Source organism: Aquarana catesbeiana, linkage group LG03, assembly GCF_042186555.1.
Source record: "Aquarana catesbeiana isolate 2022-GZ linkage group LG03, ASM4218655v1, whole genome shotgun sequence".
Lineage (NCBI taxonomy): Eukaryota > Metazoa > Chordata > Amphibia > Anura > Ranidae > Aquarana > Aquarana catesbeiana.
Genome location: NC_133326.1, coordinates 679817258 through 679830678, shown reverse-complemented (window position 1 = coordinate 679830678; position 13421 = coordinate 679817258). Strand labels below are relative to the sequence as shown.

The 13421-nt window shown below is 41.6% G+C and overlaps 1 protein-coding gene across 1 annotated transcript in view; it reads right to left on the bottom strand.

The window, feature by feature from the left end:
• Positions 1–1318: 1318 nt before the first annotated feature.
• The window catches only part of LOC141133518 (polymeric immunoglobulin receptor-like), an 86996-nt gene continuing 74893 nt past the window's right edge, over positions 1319–13421 (bottom strand). The window contains exon 5 of the mRNA XM_073622944.1: positions 1319–2022. Coding sequence (XP_073479045.1) covers positions 1901–2022 — 122 coding nt within the window. The 3' untranslated portion in view covers positions 1319–1900. The remainder of the gene's footprint in view (positions 2023–13421) is intronic.

Sequence of the window (13421 nt, the reverse complement as noted above, 5' to 3'; positions counted from 1 at the left end):
TAGGACCTGGGAGATGAGACATCTTCTCTACATCAAGCAGCACGTTTGGGATTTGAACCCAAATGCTCAGTGATACTAAGCAGAAGTTCTAACCTCTAAGCCACAGAGCTGCCACGTGTGAGCACATCCTACACATAACTACACATAAAAACACATAAATACTGCATGTCTTTGGACATACAGGTGATGGAATTACATTACTCAAGAGTTCTTCTTCTTGATTTATTCTGTGATATTTGGTGTTTTTTTGTGGGTGAGAGTAGAATATTACCCTCAAATTTTTGGGAATTACATTTTGATTTCTGATGTTGGTACACATATCACATTTTTTGGGCTCAAATTATGAATATATGGAAATAATAAAAAGCACAAAAAATTGTGATTCATTTTAAATTTGCATCAGCAATGGTATTGTTTGTGGATTGTAAAGACACCTGTGTGAGTTTGGGGTAAAGATTGTTGTGAGATGGAGAGTAAAAAGTGAAAGTGACAGAGAAAAATATATTTTACCAAAACATCAAAACATTCCACATTCTAGTATTCTTAAAATCAAAATATTTTAAATAGAAGCAACAATGTTGCAAAGGAAAATTACTTTCAGAGAACGATACATTTAATCTCAACATTAAAAGGTTTTTTTTTTGTGAAAGTTACAATTGTTCCATTAGAATCAATGGCTAAAACTTGCATTGGACTATAATAGAGCAGATTTTCACTTCCAGAAAATGCTCTCTAATTAGCTCTCATATTGGTATTTACTATAGCGCCGGGTAAAAAAAGACACTGGAGCTAAAATGAGAGCTATTTTCAGGTCTGAGCATGCTCAGTTGTGTTGGCGCCTAGTTGTCCAAAACGGGGAGTTTTTTCACGACTTTTAAAGATATTTCAGTGTAGAAATCACTTTTTCACACAGTTTAAAAGCAGATTATCTTTAAATATACCTCATATTTCAGTACCATTTAGACAATTATATCATGCTCTAAACATTATTTCCATGTGCAATTCTCCAGGTTTTAGCAGAGTAAGGGTTTGGGCGCTATTTGGTTTCAGGGAACTATATTAAATTCGATGTTGGGAGTATTTTCTCACCAGTGCTATAGTGAATACCTGGATATAAAAAATACTTCGCTATAAATAAACCAAAACAAAAAAGCTGCAACTAAAGTGTTATACTACACCAAACAAATATACAAATAAAGTGAAAAAGTCGCGCTAATCAATGAAATTTGCAAAAAATTGAAAAGCAAATATATCTTATGTGAATATCACACAACCCGTGTCATGAACACATATTAATACATACGGCGTCTGCCAATAACAATAAGTATATCTAGCAGCCCATCACGTGATTAAACATGTTTTAATCGCGTGATGGGCTGCTAGACATACTTATTGGGAGGAGAAGCCGGGGAAGCCTTTCGCGACCTGGATGCGTTAAGTGTGGGGCTTGCGGGCTTGAGAGCAGGGCTGGTGAGCAGGAGGAGGGGTGGGTGTGGGGGTTTGTTTGCTACACCCCCGCCCCCTAAAAAATGGAGCACCAGCCACCACTGATAGAGGGGTTATTTGCAAATCCTCTCTTTATTGAAGAAAACTAGCCAAATGCAGTCTGTTAATGGAGGATCAGCATGGAAGGATAACCCCTATCATGTCAGATAATTTTTGATTTCTTCTCAGCCTCCAAGGTACTACTGTTTCTATCTGAAAGCCCCAGGGGAGCACCAACAAGGACACATGGGACCACAGACACCACCCAAGTCCGCTGGGCTACTAACAAAGGGGGCTTCACATTTTGGTATTTTAAACAGACTTCCCAGGAACAGAACATGGAGACCCCATCACCTCAAATTAACAATTTACAGTTGTTTTTTCAGGTGTCCCGAGTCCCAGCTGCTCTCCTGATTCATTCAGTTTGGATGTTGGTGTGGTCACTTTTTTTCATATAGATGGCACACAATATTATACTCAGTACAAATAAAAAGGTTTTGATCCCAAAATAAGCTGCAAGTATCAGAATTTGCTGACCTGTGAAATCCAAGAGAGACAGAAAATAAATATTAGAATGTAATAATTTAGTTTTTATTATATATTTATTATTAACCACTTAAAGACCGAGCCTCTTTCTGAGATTTCTTGTTTACAAGTTAAAAACTGTTTTTTTTGCTAGAAAATTACTTAGAACCCCCAAACATTATATATTTTTTTCTAACACCCTAGAGAATAAAATGGTGGTCTTTGCAATACTTTCTGTCACACCGTATTTGCACAGCGGTCTTTTTTTGGAAAAAATGCACTTTTTTGAATTAAAAAATAAGACATCTGTAAAGTTAGCCCAATTTTTTTTTTTTATATTGTGAAAGATAATGTTACGCTGAGTAAATTGATACCCAACATGTCACACTTCAAAATTGCACCCGCTCGTGGAATGGCGACAAACTTTTACCCTTAAGAATCTCCATGGGCAATGTTTAAAAAATTCTACAGGTTGCATGTTTTAAGTTACAGAGGAGGTCTAGGGCTAGAATTATTGCTCTCACTCTACCAATCGCGGCAATACCTCACATATGTTGTTTGACAACCGTTTCCATATGCGGGCGCTAGTTACATATGTGTTCGCTTTTGCACGCGCGCTCGTCTGGATGGGGTGCATTTAACCGCTTAAGCCCCAGACCATTTGGCTGGCCAAAAACCAGACCACTTTTTGCGATTCGGCACTGCGTTGCTTTAACTGACAATGGAGCGATCGTGCGACATGGCTCCCAAAAAAAATTGACATCCTTTTTTTTTCCACAAATAGAGATTTCTTTTGGTGGTATTTGATCACCTCTGCGGTTTATATTTTTTGCGCTATAAACAAAAAAAGAGCGACAAATTTGAAAAAAAATGCATTATTTTTTACTTTTTGCTATAATAAATATCCCCAAAAAATATATAAAAAAAACAAAAAAACATTTTTTTTCCTCAGTTTAGGCCGATACATGTTATTCTTCTACATATTTTTGGTAAAAAAATAAATTGCAATAAGCGTATATTGATTGGTTTGCGCAAAAGTTATAGCATCTACAAAATAGGGGATAGTTTTATGGCATTTTTATTAATTTTTTTTTTTACTAGTAATGGCGGTGATCAGCGATTTTTATTATGACTGCGACATTATGGCGGACACGTCGGACTATTTTGACACATTTTTGGGACTTGGCATTAATACAGCGATCAGTGCGATTAAAATTGCATTGATTACTGTAAAAGTGTCACTGGCAGTGAAGGGGTTAAAACTAGGGGGCAGTGAAGGGGTTAATGCGTGTCCTAGTAAGTGTTCTAACTGAAGAGGGGATGGGACTGTGCAGGGAAACTAACAGATTGCTGTTCATACTCTGTATGAACAGACGATCTGTCAGTTCACTCCTCAGAGAAGCATAACCTGTGTGTTTACACGCACAGCTCCCGGTTCTCTGTGTGCCTTGAGCGATCGCGGGAGCCCGGCGGTGATCGAGACCGCCGGGCACTCGCATCGGCTCGGGGAGCGAGCGGGGGCGTTTGCGCGCGCCTCCGATGGTGCGCAAGTGCCCCCTAGTGGCCGTTTATGTTACCGACGTAACATAACATCGATTCGCGCAGCCGAGCCATGTTGCCGCAGTACAAATGTGGCGGCTGGTCGGCAAGTGGTTAAAATTTTTTTTTTTTTTTTTTTTTTTTACACTGTTTAAAAAAAAATCGTGTCACTTTTATTTCTATTACAAGGAATGTAAACATCCCTTAATAATAGAAAAAAGCATGACAGGACTTCTTAAATATGAGATCTGGGGTCAAAAAGACCTCAGATCTCATATTTACACAAAAATGCAATTTACAGTAAAAAAAAAAAGAAAAAAAATGGCCCTTTAAGAGCTATGGGCGGGAGTGACTTTTTGATGTCGCTTCCGCCCTGCAGTGATATGGAGACGGGTAGGGGCCATCTACCCCTCACTCATCTCCATACCCAGGCAGAGAACAGACACGATCGCCTCCGCCGCTGCCGACGGCTCCGGTATCGGAGCAGGATCGCGGCGGGGGGGGTCCTCTCCCGCCGCCGATAAAAGTGATCTTGCAGTGAATCCGCCGCAGAGACCACTTTTATCTTGTAGCGGACCGCCCGCTGAAGAAGAGGATACCGGGGTTATGGCAGCTAGCTGCTACCATTACAACGATCTCCTCCTTCAAAATCACCACATAAAATGGCGGTGGGCGGTCCGGAAGTGCTTAATTTATAGATGCTGTATATTTTTATTGCTTTATTTTGTGATTACACACAGCAGAAGCTGATTGGCGGGGACTGGATTTCTACCAGTATCTGACAATAGTCAGGCAGAAAGACAGAACTATGATCTGCCTATGTAAACAAGGCAGATCACCATTCTGACAGGGAATAAGGGATGGAGTTTGTGTCTCTGCAAAGCAGAGAGAATACATGATATCTCTTCCCCTACTAAAAGCACCTCCCACAGTTCCCATAAACACTGACTAGGCACACAGTTAACCCTTTGATCGCCCATGATAATATCCCCTTTCCAGCCAGTGTCATTAGTACAGTGACAAAGTGTCAAAAGTGTCAGTTAGTGTCAGATTTCCCGCCTCAATATCGCAGCCCCGCTATAAATCGCTGATCGCCACCATTACTAGTAAAAAAATGCAAAAAAATAAAAAATATCCCATAGTTTGTAAAAGCTATAACTTTTATGCAAACCAAGCAATATATGCTTATTGGAATTTTATTTACAAAAAATATGTAGAAGAATACATACAGGCCTAAATTTATGAAGAAATTAGATTTTTTACATTTTTATTGGATGTGTTTTATAGCAGAAAATAAATTTTTTTTTTTTTTTTTCAAAATTGTCAGTCTTCTTTTGTTTATAGAGCAAAAAAATTTAAAACGCAGAGGTGATCAAATAACACTAAAAGAATGCTTTATTTGTGGGAAAAAATTATATACATTTTATTTGGGTACAGGGTCGCACGATTGTGTAATTTTGAGTTAAAGTTACGCAATTCCATATTGCAAAAAATGGCCTGGTCGTGAAGGGGTAGATCGTCCTGGGGTCAAGTGGTTAATTAAAGCCCTACAACGGATATTTAAAAAATATTAATAATTTGGGATAACGTAAGAATTCGAGTTTTGGTCAAATTTTTGTTTGTGCCCCTATCTGGGGGAATTGCACCTCACTCCATATTTGATGGGTGTCAAGCAGATCAAGAAAGGAAAGGAAATTATGGGGACACAGACAGTCTTAAAATTCTAAAATATAATCTAACCTGGTCCGCGATATTCAAAATAAAAAAAGGTAGAATTGGGCATTAATCACCATGTAATATTTAAAATAGTTTTTTATTCGATTACCAATTTACATTATGTTAAAGCTGTGGTAAAGCCCACTTGGTGATTTTTACCTACAGGTAAGCCTATAATATGGCCTGTAATAAGGCTTACCAGTAGGTAAAATGAATTGCTCCTAAACCTGCACCATTTAGGAGATATTCACCCTGTATGCAGCCAGTGACAGAGCATGCGCTCTGAAGGTCCGGCAGGAATTTCAGAGCTTCATGCTGGAACCGAAGGCTCCCGCGAGGGTGACATCACCGCGGCTCCGGTCAGTCACATAGCCGGACTGCGCAAACCCGGAAGAAAGACAAGGGGAACATGTCAGCCCTCTCAGCTGTAACATTACAGCACTAGAGGGCTTCGTTCCAAGGTAAGTATTTCATAATATGCTAGTATGCAATGCAGGGGTTGCTTCCAAAAAAGTAAACTGCATTTATACCCTGCTACTCCCATCCACCTTAAACCGAACATAGACTGACTGCTTTTCAAATGCCTCTTTGGTAAACTTGCATTTATATTACTACTGTTTCACATCCATCTGTAACCTTGTGCACATTATTGTGATGTTTATTTTTGTTTAAGTCTTCCCTAAATTATGGGTTCCCTTATCTTTACAATTCTGGCCTTTTGGTCCTCTTGCAGTTTGATTGTGGTGTGAAAAATTTGCTGTGCTAGCTGTGTGTCTAATATTACCTCCTGATTGATTAATTGCAAAATTCCATCCACACCCATCACAGTATAAAACAAGACCGTCTTTATGGGGAAGCACGTGCAGGGGTTTCTTTCAAAAAAGTGGGCTTCTTTAAATGAGTGGCACTTCCACTCAAATCAACCCTCCTTCCTCTCTGAAACATGCAATCTTTACCTCTCCTTTTCACAGTTGCAGCCTCTCTCCTCAAACTCTCTTTTCTTCACCCCCTTCTCCACCCCACAATCTGTACATATCACCCTCACTTTTCCCCTCTCCCTATTACTGCACTCATAACCTCTTTCTAACTCTAATCCCACATGCTAAAAAAACTCCCGGGATGCTGGAGAATGTCCCCTCATATAAATCGTATTCTCATATTACCTCCCTTACTCTTCTGCTTCTCCTTACCCCTGGAGATATGTTTTTCCCAAACTCTGGGCCTCTCTTATTTAACTGTACCCAACACACCCATCACCATCACCCCATATCCTCTGGCAGTAGTCGCAATCTACGCAATTTAGTTTCCATTCCTCTTCTTCCCAAAACCAGTCTCCCCTTCTCCTTTGCCCTCTGGAATGCCCGCTCTGTCTGCAACAAATTCAACGCCATTCATGACCTCTTTGTCACTAACTCCTTTAATCTAATTGCTATCACCAAAACCTGGCTCTATGAATCTGACACTCCTTTTCCTGCTTCCCTCTCACATGGTGGCCTTCTATGGACTCACTTCCCTAGACCTAATGGATGCAAGGGAGGTGGAGTGGGATTCCTCCTACCCCCACAGAGCACCTTCCAGCTTCTTCACTTTCCTCCCTCCTCTCCTCCCCCTCTGTCCCTCTCAGCATTTGAAGTTCACTCTATATGCCTATTCTCTCCAACTCCCATAAGATTTGCTGTGATCTGCCGCCCCTCTGAACCGTTATTAACTTTCCTCTATGAGTTTTCGGCCTGGTTACCCTACTTTCTCTCTTCTGAAAATTCCCACAATCCTTCTTGGTGACTTCAACATCCCTGTTAATACAAACACTCCTGCTACTTCTAAACTTCTTAGTCTAACCTCCTCATTTGACCTGAAGCAATGGGTACAGGTTTCTACTCACTTTGATGGCAACACTCTTGACCTTGTATTCTCCTACCAATGCGCTCCATGCAACCTCTCCAACAAGCCTTTACCTCTTTCTGATCACCACCTTATAGTTTCTCTCTCCCCTGTCTTCCACCACCTATACCTCCAACCGCCTAACCATCACTTGTAGAAACCTTCGCCACTTCAACCCTTCTCTCCTCTGTTCTGCTGCTATTCCTCTATGACAAAATCTCACCCCTGTCCTGCCCCAACCTAGCCACTTCTGTCTACAATAAATCCCTGTCCTCCACCCTGGGCAAACTCTCTCTCCCCATTACACACAGAATCAGGCCTCGACCCATACAACCCTGGCAAAAGGATGACACCGGAAATCTCAAAAAATGTAGCCGTGCTCTAGAGCTTCTGTGGCATAAGACTAAGTCTCTCAATGATTTCAACCAATACAAATCTGCCCTCCAAAAATAAAATTCTTGCATCCACACAGCCATCAGACCCATTTTTACCACTCTCATTAACACCTTCTCATCCAGTTCCCGTCAACTCTTCTCTTCGTCTTCCACTGCCTCCCCCACTAACTCACTCACTGACCAGGAGGTTGCTAATCACTTCAAAAATATGATTGATACAATTTGTGATGAAATCTCCACTCTACAGGTATCTCCCCGGTAAACACCCCATGTCATCAGGTACAATTGACACTCCCCTTATTCAAACCTGCTACTATGACAAAGTTGCTAAACTCCTTTCTAACGCTCACCTAACCACCCCTGTCCCCTGGACCCTATTCCCTCTCAAATACTACTATCACCCTCTCACTCTATCCTACACTCTTTAACCCACATCTTCAATCGCTTGTCACTGGAAATCCTATAAAAAATATTTTGCACACAAAATAGTAACAACTTACGAAGCCATCCACAACTCAGCCCCCAGCTACATTACTAACCTAGTCTCAAAATACCAACCTAATCGTTCTCTTCGTTTCTCCCAAGACTTCCTGCTCTCTAGCGCTTTCGTTACCTCCTCCCATACTCGCCTCCAGGACTTCTCCCAAACCTCTACCATCCTATGGAACTCCCTACGGCTATGTATCTGATTATCTCCTACTCTATTTGCTTTTAGACGATACCTGAAAACCCATCTGTTCAGAGAAGCCTATCCTGCCTTCACCTAACTGTACTTTAATTTTCTCTATCAGCTCCTCCCCCACAGCTATTATCTTTTGTAGCATTTGACCCTCTCTCCTATATTGTAAGCTCTAACGAGCAGGACCCTCTGATTCCTCCTGTATTTAATTGTATTGTAACTGTACTGTCTGCCCTCATGTTGTAAATCACTGCGCAAAATGTTGGTGCTATATAAATCCTGTATTATAATACTGTAATAATAATATCTTAAGGTATATTGAAAAGAAAATAAGTCCTGTACTAATGCATAGAACATACCTGGACATTCAGCACACAGCAGTAGAAGAGTGAATTCTTCAGCTCAGTAATAGCACAACAAGGGCAGCAACACACAAGGAGAAAGAGTGAAATATTCAGCTCATTGAGAGCTGACCTACCAGGCTGCCACTCTGTTTAAAAATGGTCCTTGGGTTATAGGCTCTGCCAACCCTGCTGCCACTGGCTGCCCCTTCCGGACTAGCCCAGAAGCATGACTGCAGGCTACTGAAACACATTGCAATCAGCCCGCTCACCAGAAATGATGTCCATGTTCCTATGTTAATAAGGACAAAGGTATTTTCCCCAAGCCCTGACCGGTGGATTGTCAATCATGATGCCCACTGACTTGCTTAAAAAAAAAAAAAGACTTCCTGGTGCACCCTGACTGATTCTGACGGTCCCACAACTGTATTTACTGTATTTCCATAGAACCTTAGCTCCATCTAGTGGCCATTACTCTATCCTTTCAGCCCCATGTCCAATTATTGTCCAAATCTTGCCACCTCAACCTCTGCAACATCTCCAAAATACGTCCCTTTCTAACCAATGACACCACAAATCTCCTAATTCACTCCCTGGTCATCTCCTGCATAGACCACTGCAGCTCCCTCCTCATTTGCTTACCTTTACATAGACAATACCCCCTTCAGCCTGTTAAGAATGCTGCTGCCAGGCTCATCCACTTTACCAACCACTTAGTGTCTGCTACTACAGTGTCACGCCCTCTATTGGCTCCCACTCACCCAACGAATTAAAGTGGTTGCAAACCCCCTACTGTCACTTTTACCTATAGGTAAGCCTAGAATAAGGCTTACCTATAGGTAGTGGAAATATCCCCTAAACATCTGCCGTTTAGGAGATATATATACCTTGTAGTGCGCCGATGATGTCATCGGCGCATGCGCTGTGAAGAAACGGACCTCCGTGCCACTTCTTTACTTACAAGTGCCGTGACTGATGGCTCCCACGAGCATGCGCAGGAGTGATGTCACGAGGTTCTGGCCAGTCACAGAGCCAGAGTCAGTGGCCCTGGAAGGAAGAGGGGGTGAAGATGGATGCAGCCACCAGCGGGGACAGCACGAGCTTTGTTTGCAGGTAATTGCCACATAATGAGCTAGTATGTGATGCATACTAGCCCATTATGCTTTTACTTTGCAGGGGAAAGCAGGAGAAAAAAGAGGAAGTAAAACCCATCAGGGTTTACTTCCTCTTTATGTTCAAAATACTAACAACAACATACAAAGCTATCCACAACTCAGTCCCCAGCTACATCACTACCCTAGTCTCAAAATATTAACCAAATCATTCTCTTTGTTCCACCCAAGACCTCCTGCTCTCTAGCTCTCTTATCACCTCCTCCCATGCTTGCTTCCAGGACTTTTCCCAAGCCTCTCCCATCCTATGGAACTCTCTATCTCAATCTGTCCGATTATCTTCTACTCTATTTGCTTTTAGACAATTCCTGAAAACCCATCTGTTCAGAGAAGCCTATCCTGCCTTCACCTAACAACTGTACTTTAATTTTCTCCATCAGCTCCTTCCCCACAGCTTTTACCTTTTGTATCACTTGACCCTCCCTCTTAGATTGTAAGCTCTAACGAGCAGGATCCTCTGATTCCTCCTGTATTAAATTGCTATTAAATGAAAACTATGGCCTACGTTCTTTGGTCTGACTTCTCTTGTGGGTTATGGGAGTACACTTACTTTTGTCCTCCTGCAACCCATAGTCAACTGATTATGAGCTTTTGCACATCAGCAGCTGATGATGCAGAGCTGATCCAGGCTTGGGAAGCATACCAAGTCCAATATTGTTGGGATCCACCACACTGCCTGATTGACAGCTGGTTCACCTTTCAGTGTACAGCTGAGAGCTGGAGCCAGCCACTCGCCCCTCCTCACTTACCCCAGCCCGGAGCCAACGCAGCACAAGGACTTGTAGTTCTCAATGGATCAAAACTGCAGTGACATCACCACACTTGTAGTCCATTGATACCTCCTCCAGCTCCACAACTGAAGGTTTGTACCTCAGTACAGACCCAAGCTGTAGGAAGAACCTGCAGGAGGCAGAGCATTGCACCAATGATCCATTGATCACAGTTGCAAAACTTTTCAGGCTCAAATGTGAAAAATTATTATGAGAACATTTTGGCTTTTTGCAATATGGGTGTATTTATTCTTTTTAAAAAGGTACAATTCTCCTTTAAGCCCTGTAATGCATAAACATGTTTGCACATTTAATGACAATGAAAAAAATAAAGTAATTTATACCTGTGGAGGTCTGACTTTTTACATTTCGATATAATTGTGTCCCGCTCCCGTATTTCAGCACTGAGTTGGTCTTGTCAGTTCCAATACAAAATTTCAGCATCACAAAGCAGTAGTAGGTGGTGGTATCTGTATCTTGGACCCCGTTTATTTGGAGATCAGTTGATCCATTCAGCTGAGTTCTTCCACTGTAACTGGGATGAACCATCAGATCAGAGGGGTGATAGGCGTAGGGTCCCGTTGGGCTGCCCACTCTCCAGAAAACTCCACTCCACAGAAGGTTTTGGTCTGGTGGGACGGTGTATGAGCAGCTGATGGTGACAGAGGCTCCTTCATTAGCCGTTATATTTTCAGGCTGAGTGACTTTGAACTCTGGATCATTCTGAGTAGGATCTGGGAAGAGAAAGTGTTCTACATTGAAAGAAAATATATAGTGAGTAAATGTCGTTTTTGGTGGGGGATGGATCTTTGGCACTCTAGGCTCACACCGGGTGTCATTCAACCCAGGAGGACAACCATCACTGCGGTTACCAAGTGAGTCTGGTGTTTTACGCTCAAGCAGGACCAAGTCATTGTAATAATATGAATTTCCACTCCTAAAGCAGAACTCAGCTAAACAGCTAAATTTGCAAACAAAATACATATAATGAATGTGAGTTGTTTTACCTACCATAGGATACTTATTTCTGGCCACCCTATACTAAGATACACCCAGCTCCGCCACACAGGAAAACCCTGCCTGGTAGAAGGGGAGATCGGATTTTTTTTCTGTTGCATTTAAAGCAGAATTTTACCCATAAAAACTTCTTTAGCAAGGAACACACATTCCACATTAATAATGACGCTACCAACATTAGTGTGTGCTGTAAATTGCATCCATCATTGCTCCTGTTTTGTCTTGCTGGAGGCGGCCATTTTGTTGAAGCCCAGAGCCCCTGAGCAGCACTAAATCTTTAGGCTGTCAGCAGATCTGCTTCTGCCTTTTTTGCATACCAGAGCCTTAATCCGAGCATGCAGCCTAGCTGGCCAGGAAAGGGAGGGGGATGGGTGTGTGGCTCCCCCTATCCTGAACTATACCAAGCCATGTCCTCAACATGGGAGGGTGTCTCCCTGGCAAAGCACTTTGTTCCCATATTGATGAGGACAAGGGCCTCTTCCGGACAACTCTGGCTGGTGGTTACATATTTTTATTATTATTATTATTATTATTATTATTATACAGGATTTAAATAGTGCCAACAGTTTGAGCAGCGCTTTACAATATAAAGAGTGACACTATGGTTACAATTCAATTCAGTACAGGAGGGTTAGGGGGGTACTGCTCCTGAAAGCCTAAAAATCTAATAGGTTGTGGGGATCTGTCGGCAGGGTCTTATTGAAAACGTATTTGATAATAAGGGGGCACCCAGATGCTGCCCCCCCCACATGAATACTGTAAGTATGGGCTATATAGAACCTCTACTCGTTCACAAAAAATAATAATTGTAACCTATAAATAAAGACACTCATACATTTGAAAAGTCTTTTTAAAAACATTTACAACATACATTATTTGAAGAGTATCCAATATTGTACACAATACCTCTTGGCACACACCTCGTACTCTTCTGCGATAATTTCAAAAGCCCAAAGACCTTTGAGTTATATAGAGGAATTCAAAGATGATATAGGTAATAGGATCACTACCCCTGAGGATATTATATATATACATTTTGGTGTTTTTACACAGATTTGTGTAAGGTATGCTATGAAATGTCTCATTTACAACACTTTTGGATTCTTTGACTCTCCCAACTTTATCGTAGGTGGATTGCTCCCTATTAGATTCCCCTTTTACCTTGGAGGAGCTGCAGAAAGCGGTTGCTAGTATTCCTAATAACAAGGCTCCAGGAGCCGGTGGGTTGCAATGTATATACAAAACATTATTGGGAGGCTCTGTTGCCTAAGCTATTGGCTGCATTCAAAGAAACATTTGAAGTAGGTTCATTATCGCATTCTATGAGTGAAGCCTTGATAGTTGGATTGTTAAAACCAGAAAAAAAAAAAACGTTATTGCCAGAGTCATATCACCCAATTTCATTACTTATGGTGGACATGAAAGTTTTAGCTAAAATAGCCAATCAATTGTCTTATTGGAAAATAAATTAATCCGGATCAATCCTGGTTTTATACCAACCAGATCCTTGGCTTCCAATATTTGATGTTTGTTCCCCCAAATTTCAGCAGTTAAAGCAACAGAGCAAACCCTTTCTTGAATGCAGCCAAGGCCTTTAATAGTACAGAATGGAATTTTTCTTTGGCAGGTATTACAAAGATTTGGCTTTGGCAACCATTTTATAAACTGTGTTAAACTCATATATGCATCCCCTATAGCACGCATACAAGTTAATGGGAGGCTTTCTGAATCTCTTTCCCTTTTAGAGGTACCGGCGTAGGCAGTTACAGTCTACTTACTCCCCTGTAGGAGAGTCTTCTGCAGCGGCACTGTTGTTGGAGATGAAGTCAAAAGGAACAGAATTCCTTTATAGTTTACTGGGTCACTGGGGAAGCATTTAATTGGTTGTTGCTGTCCCATGT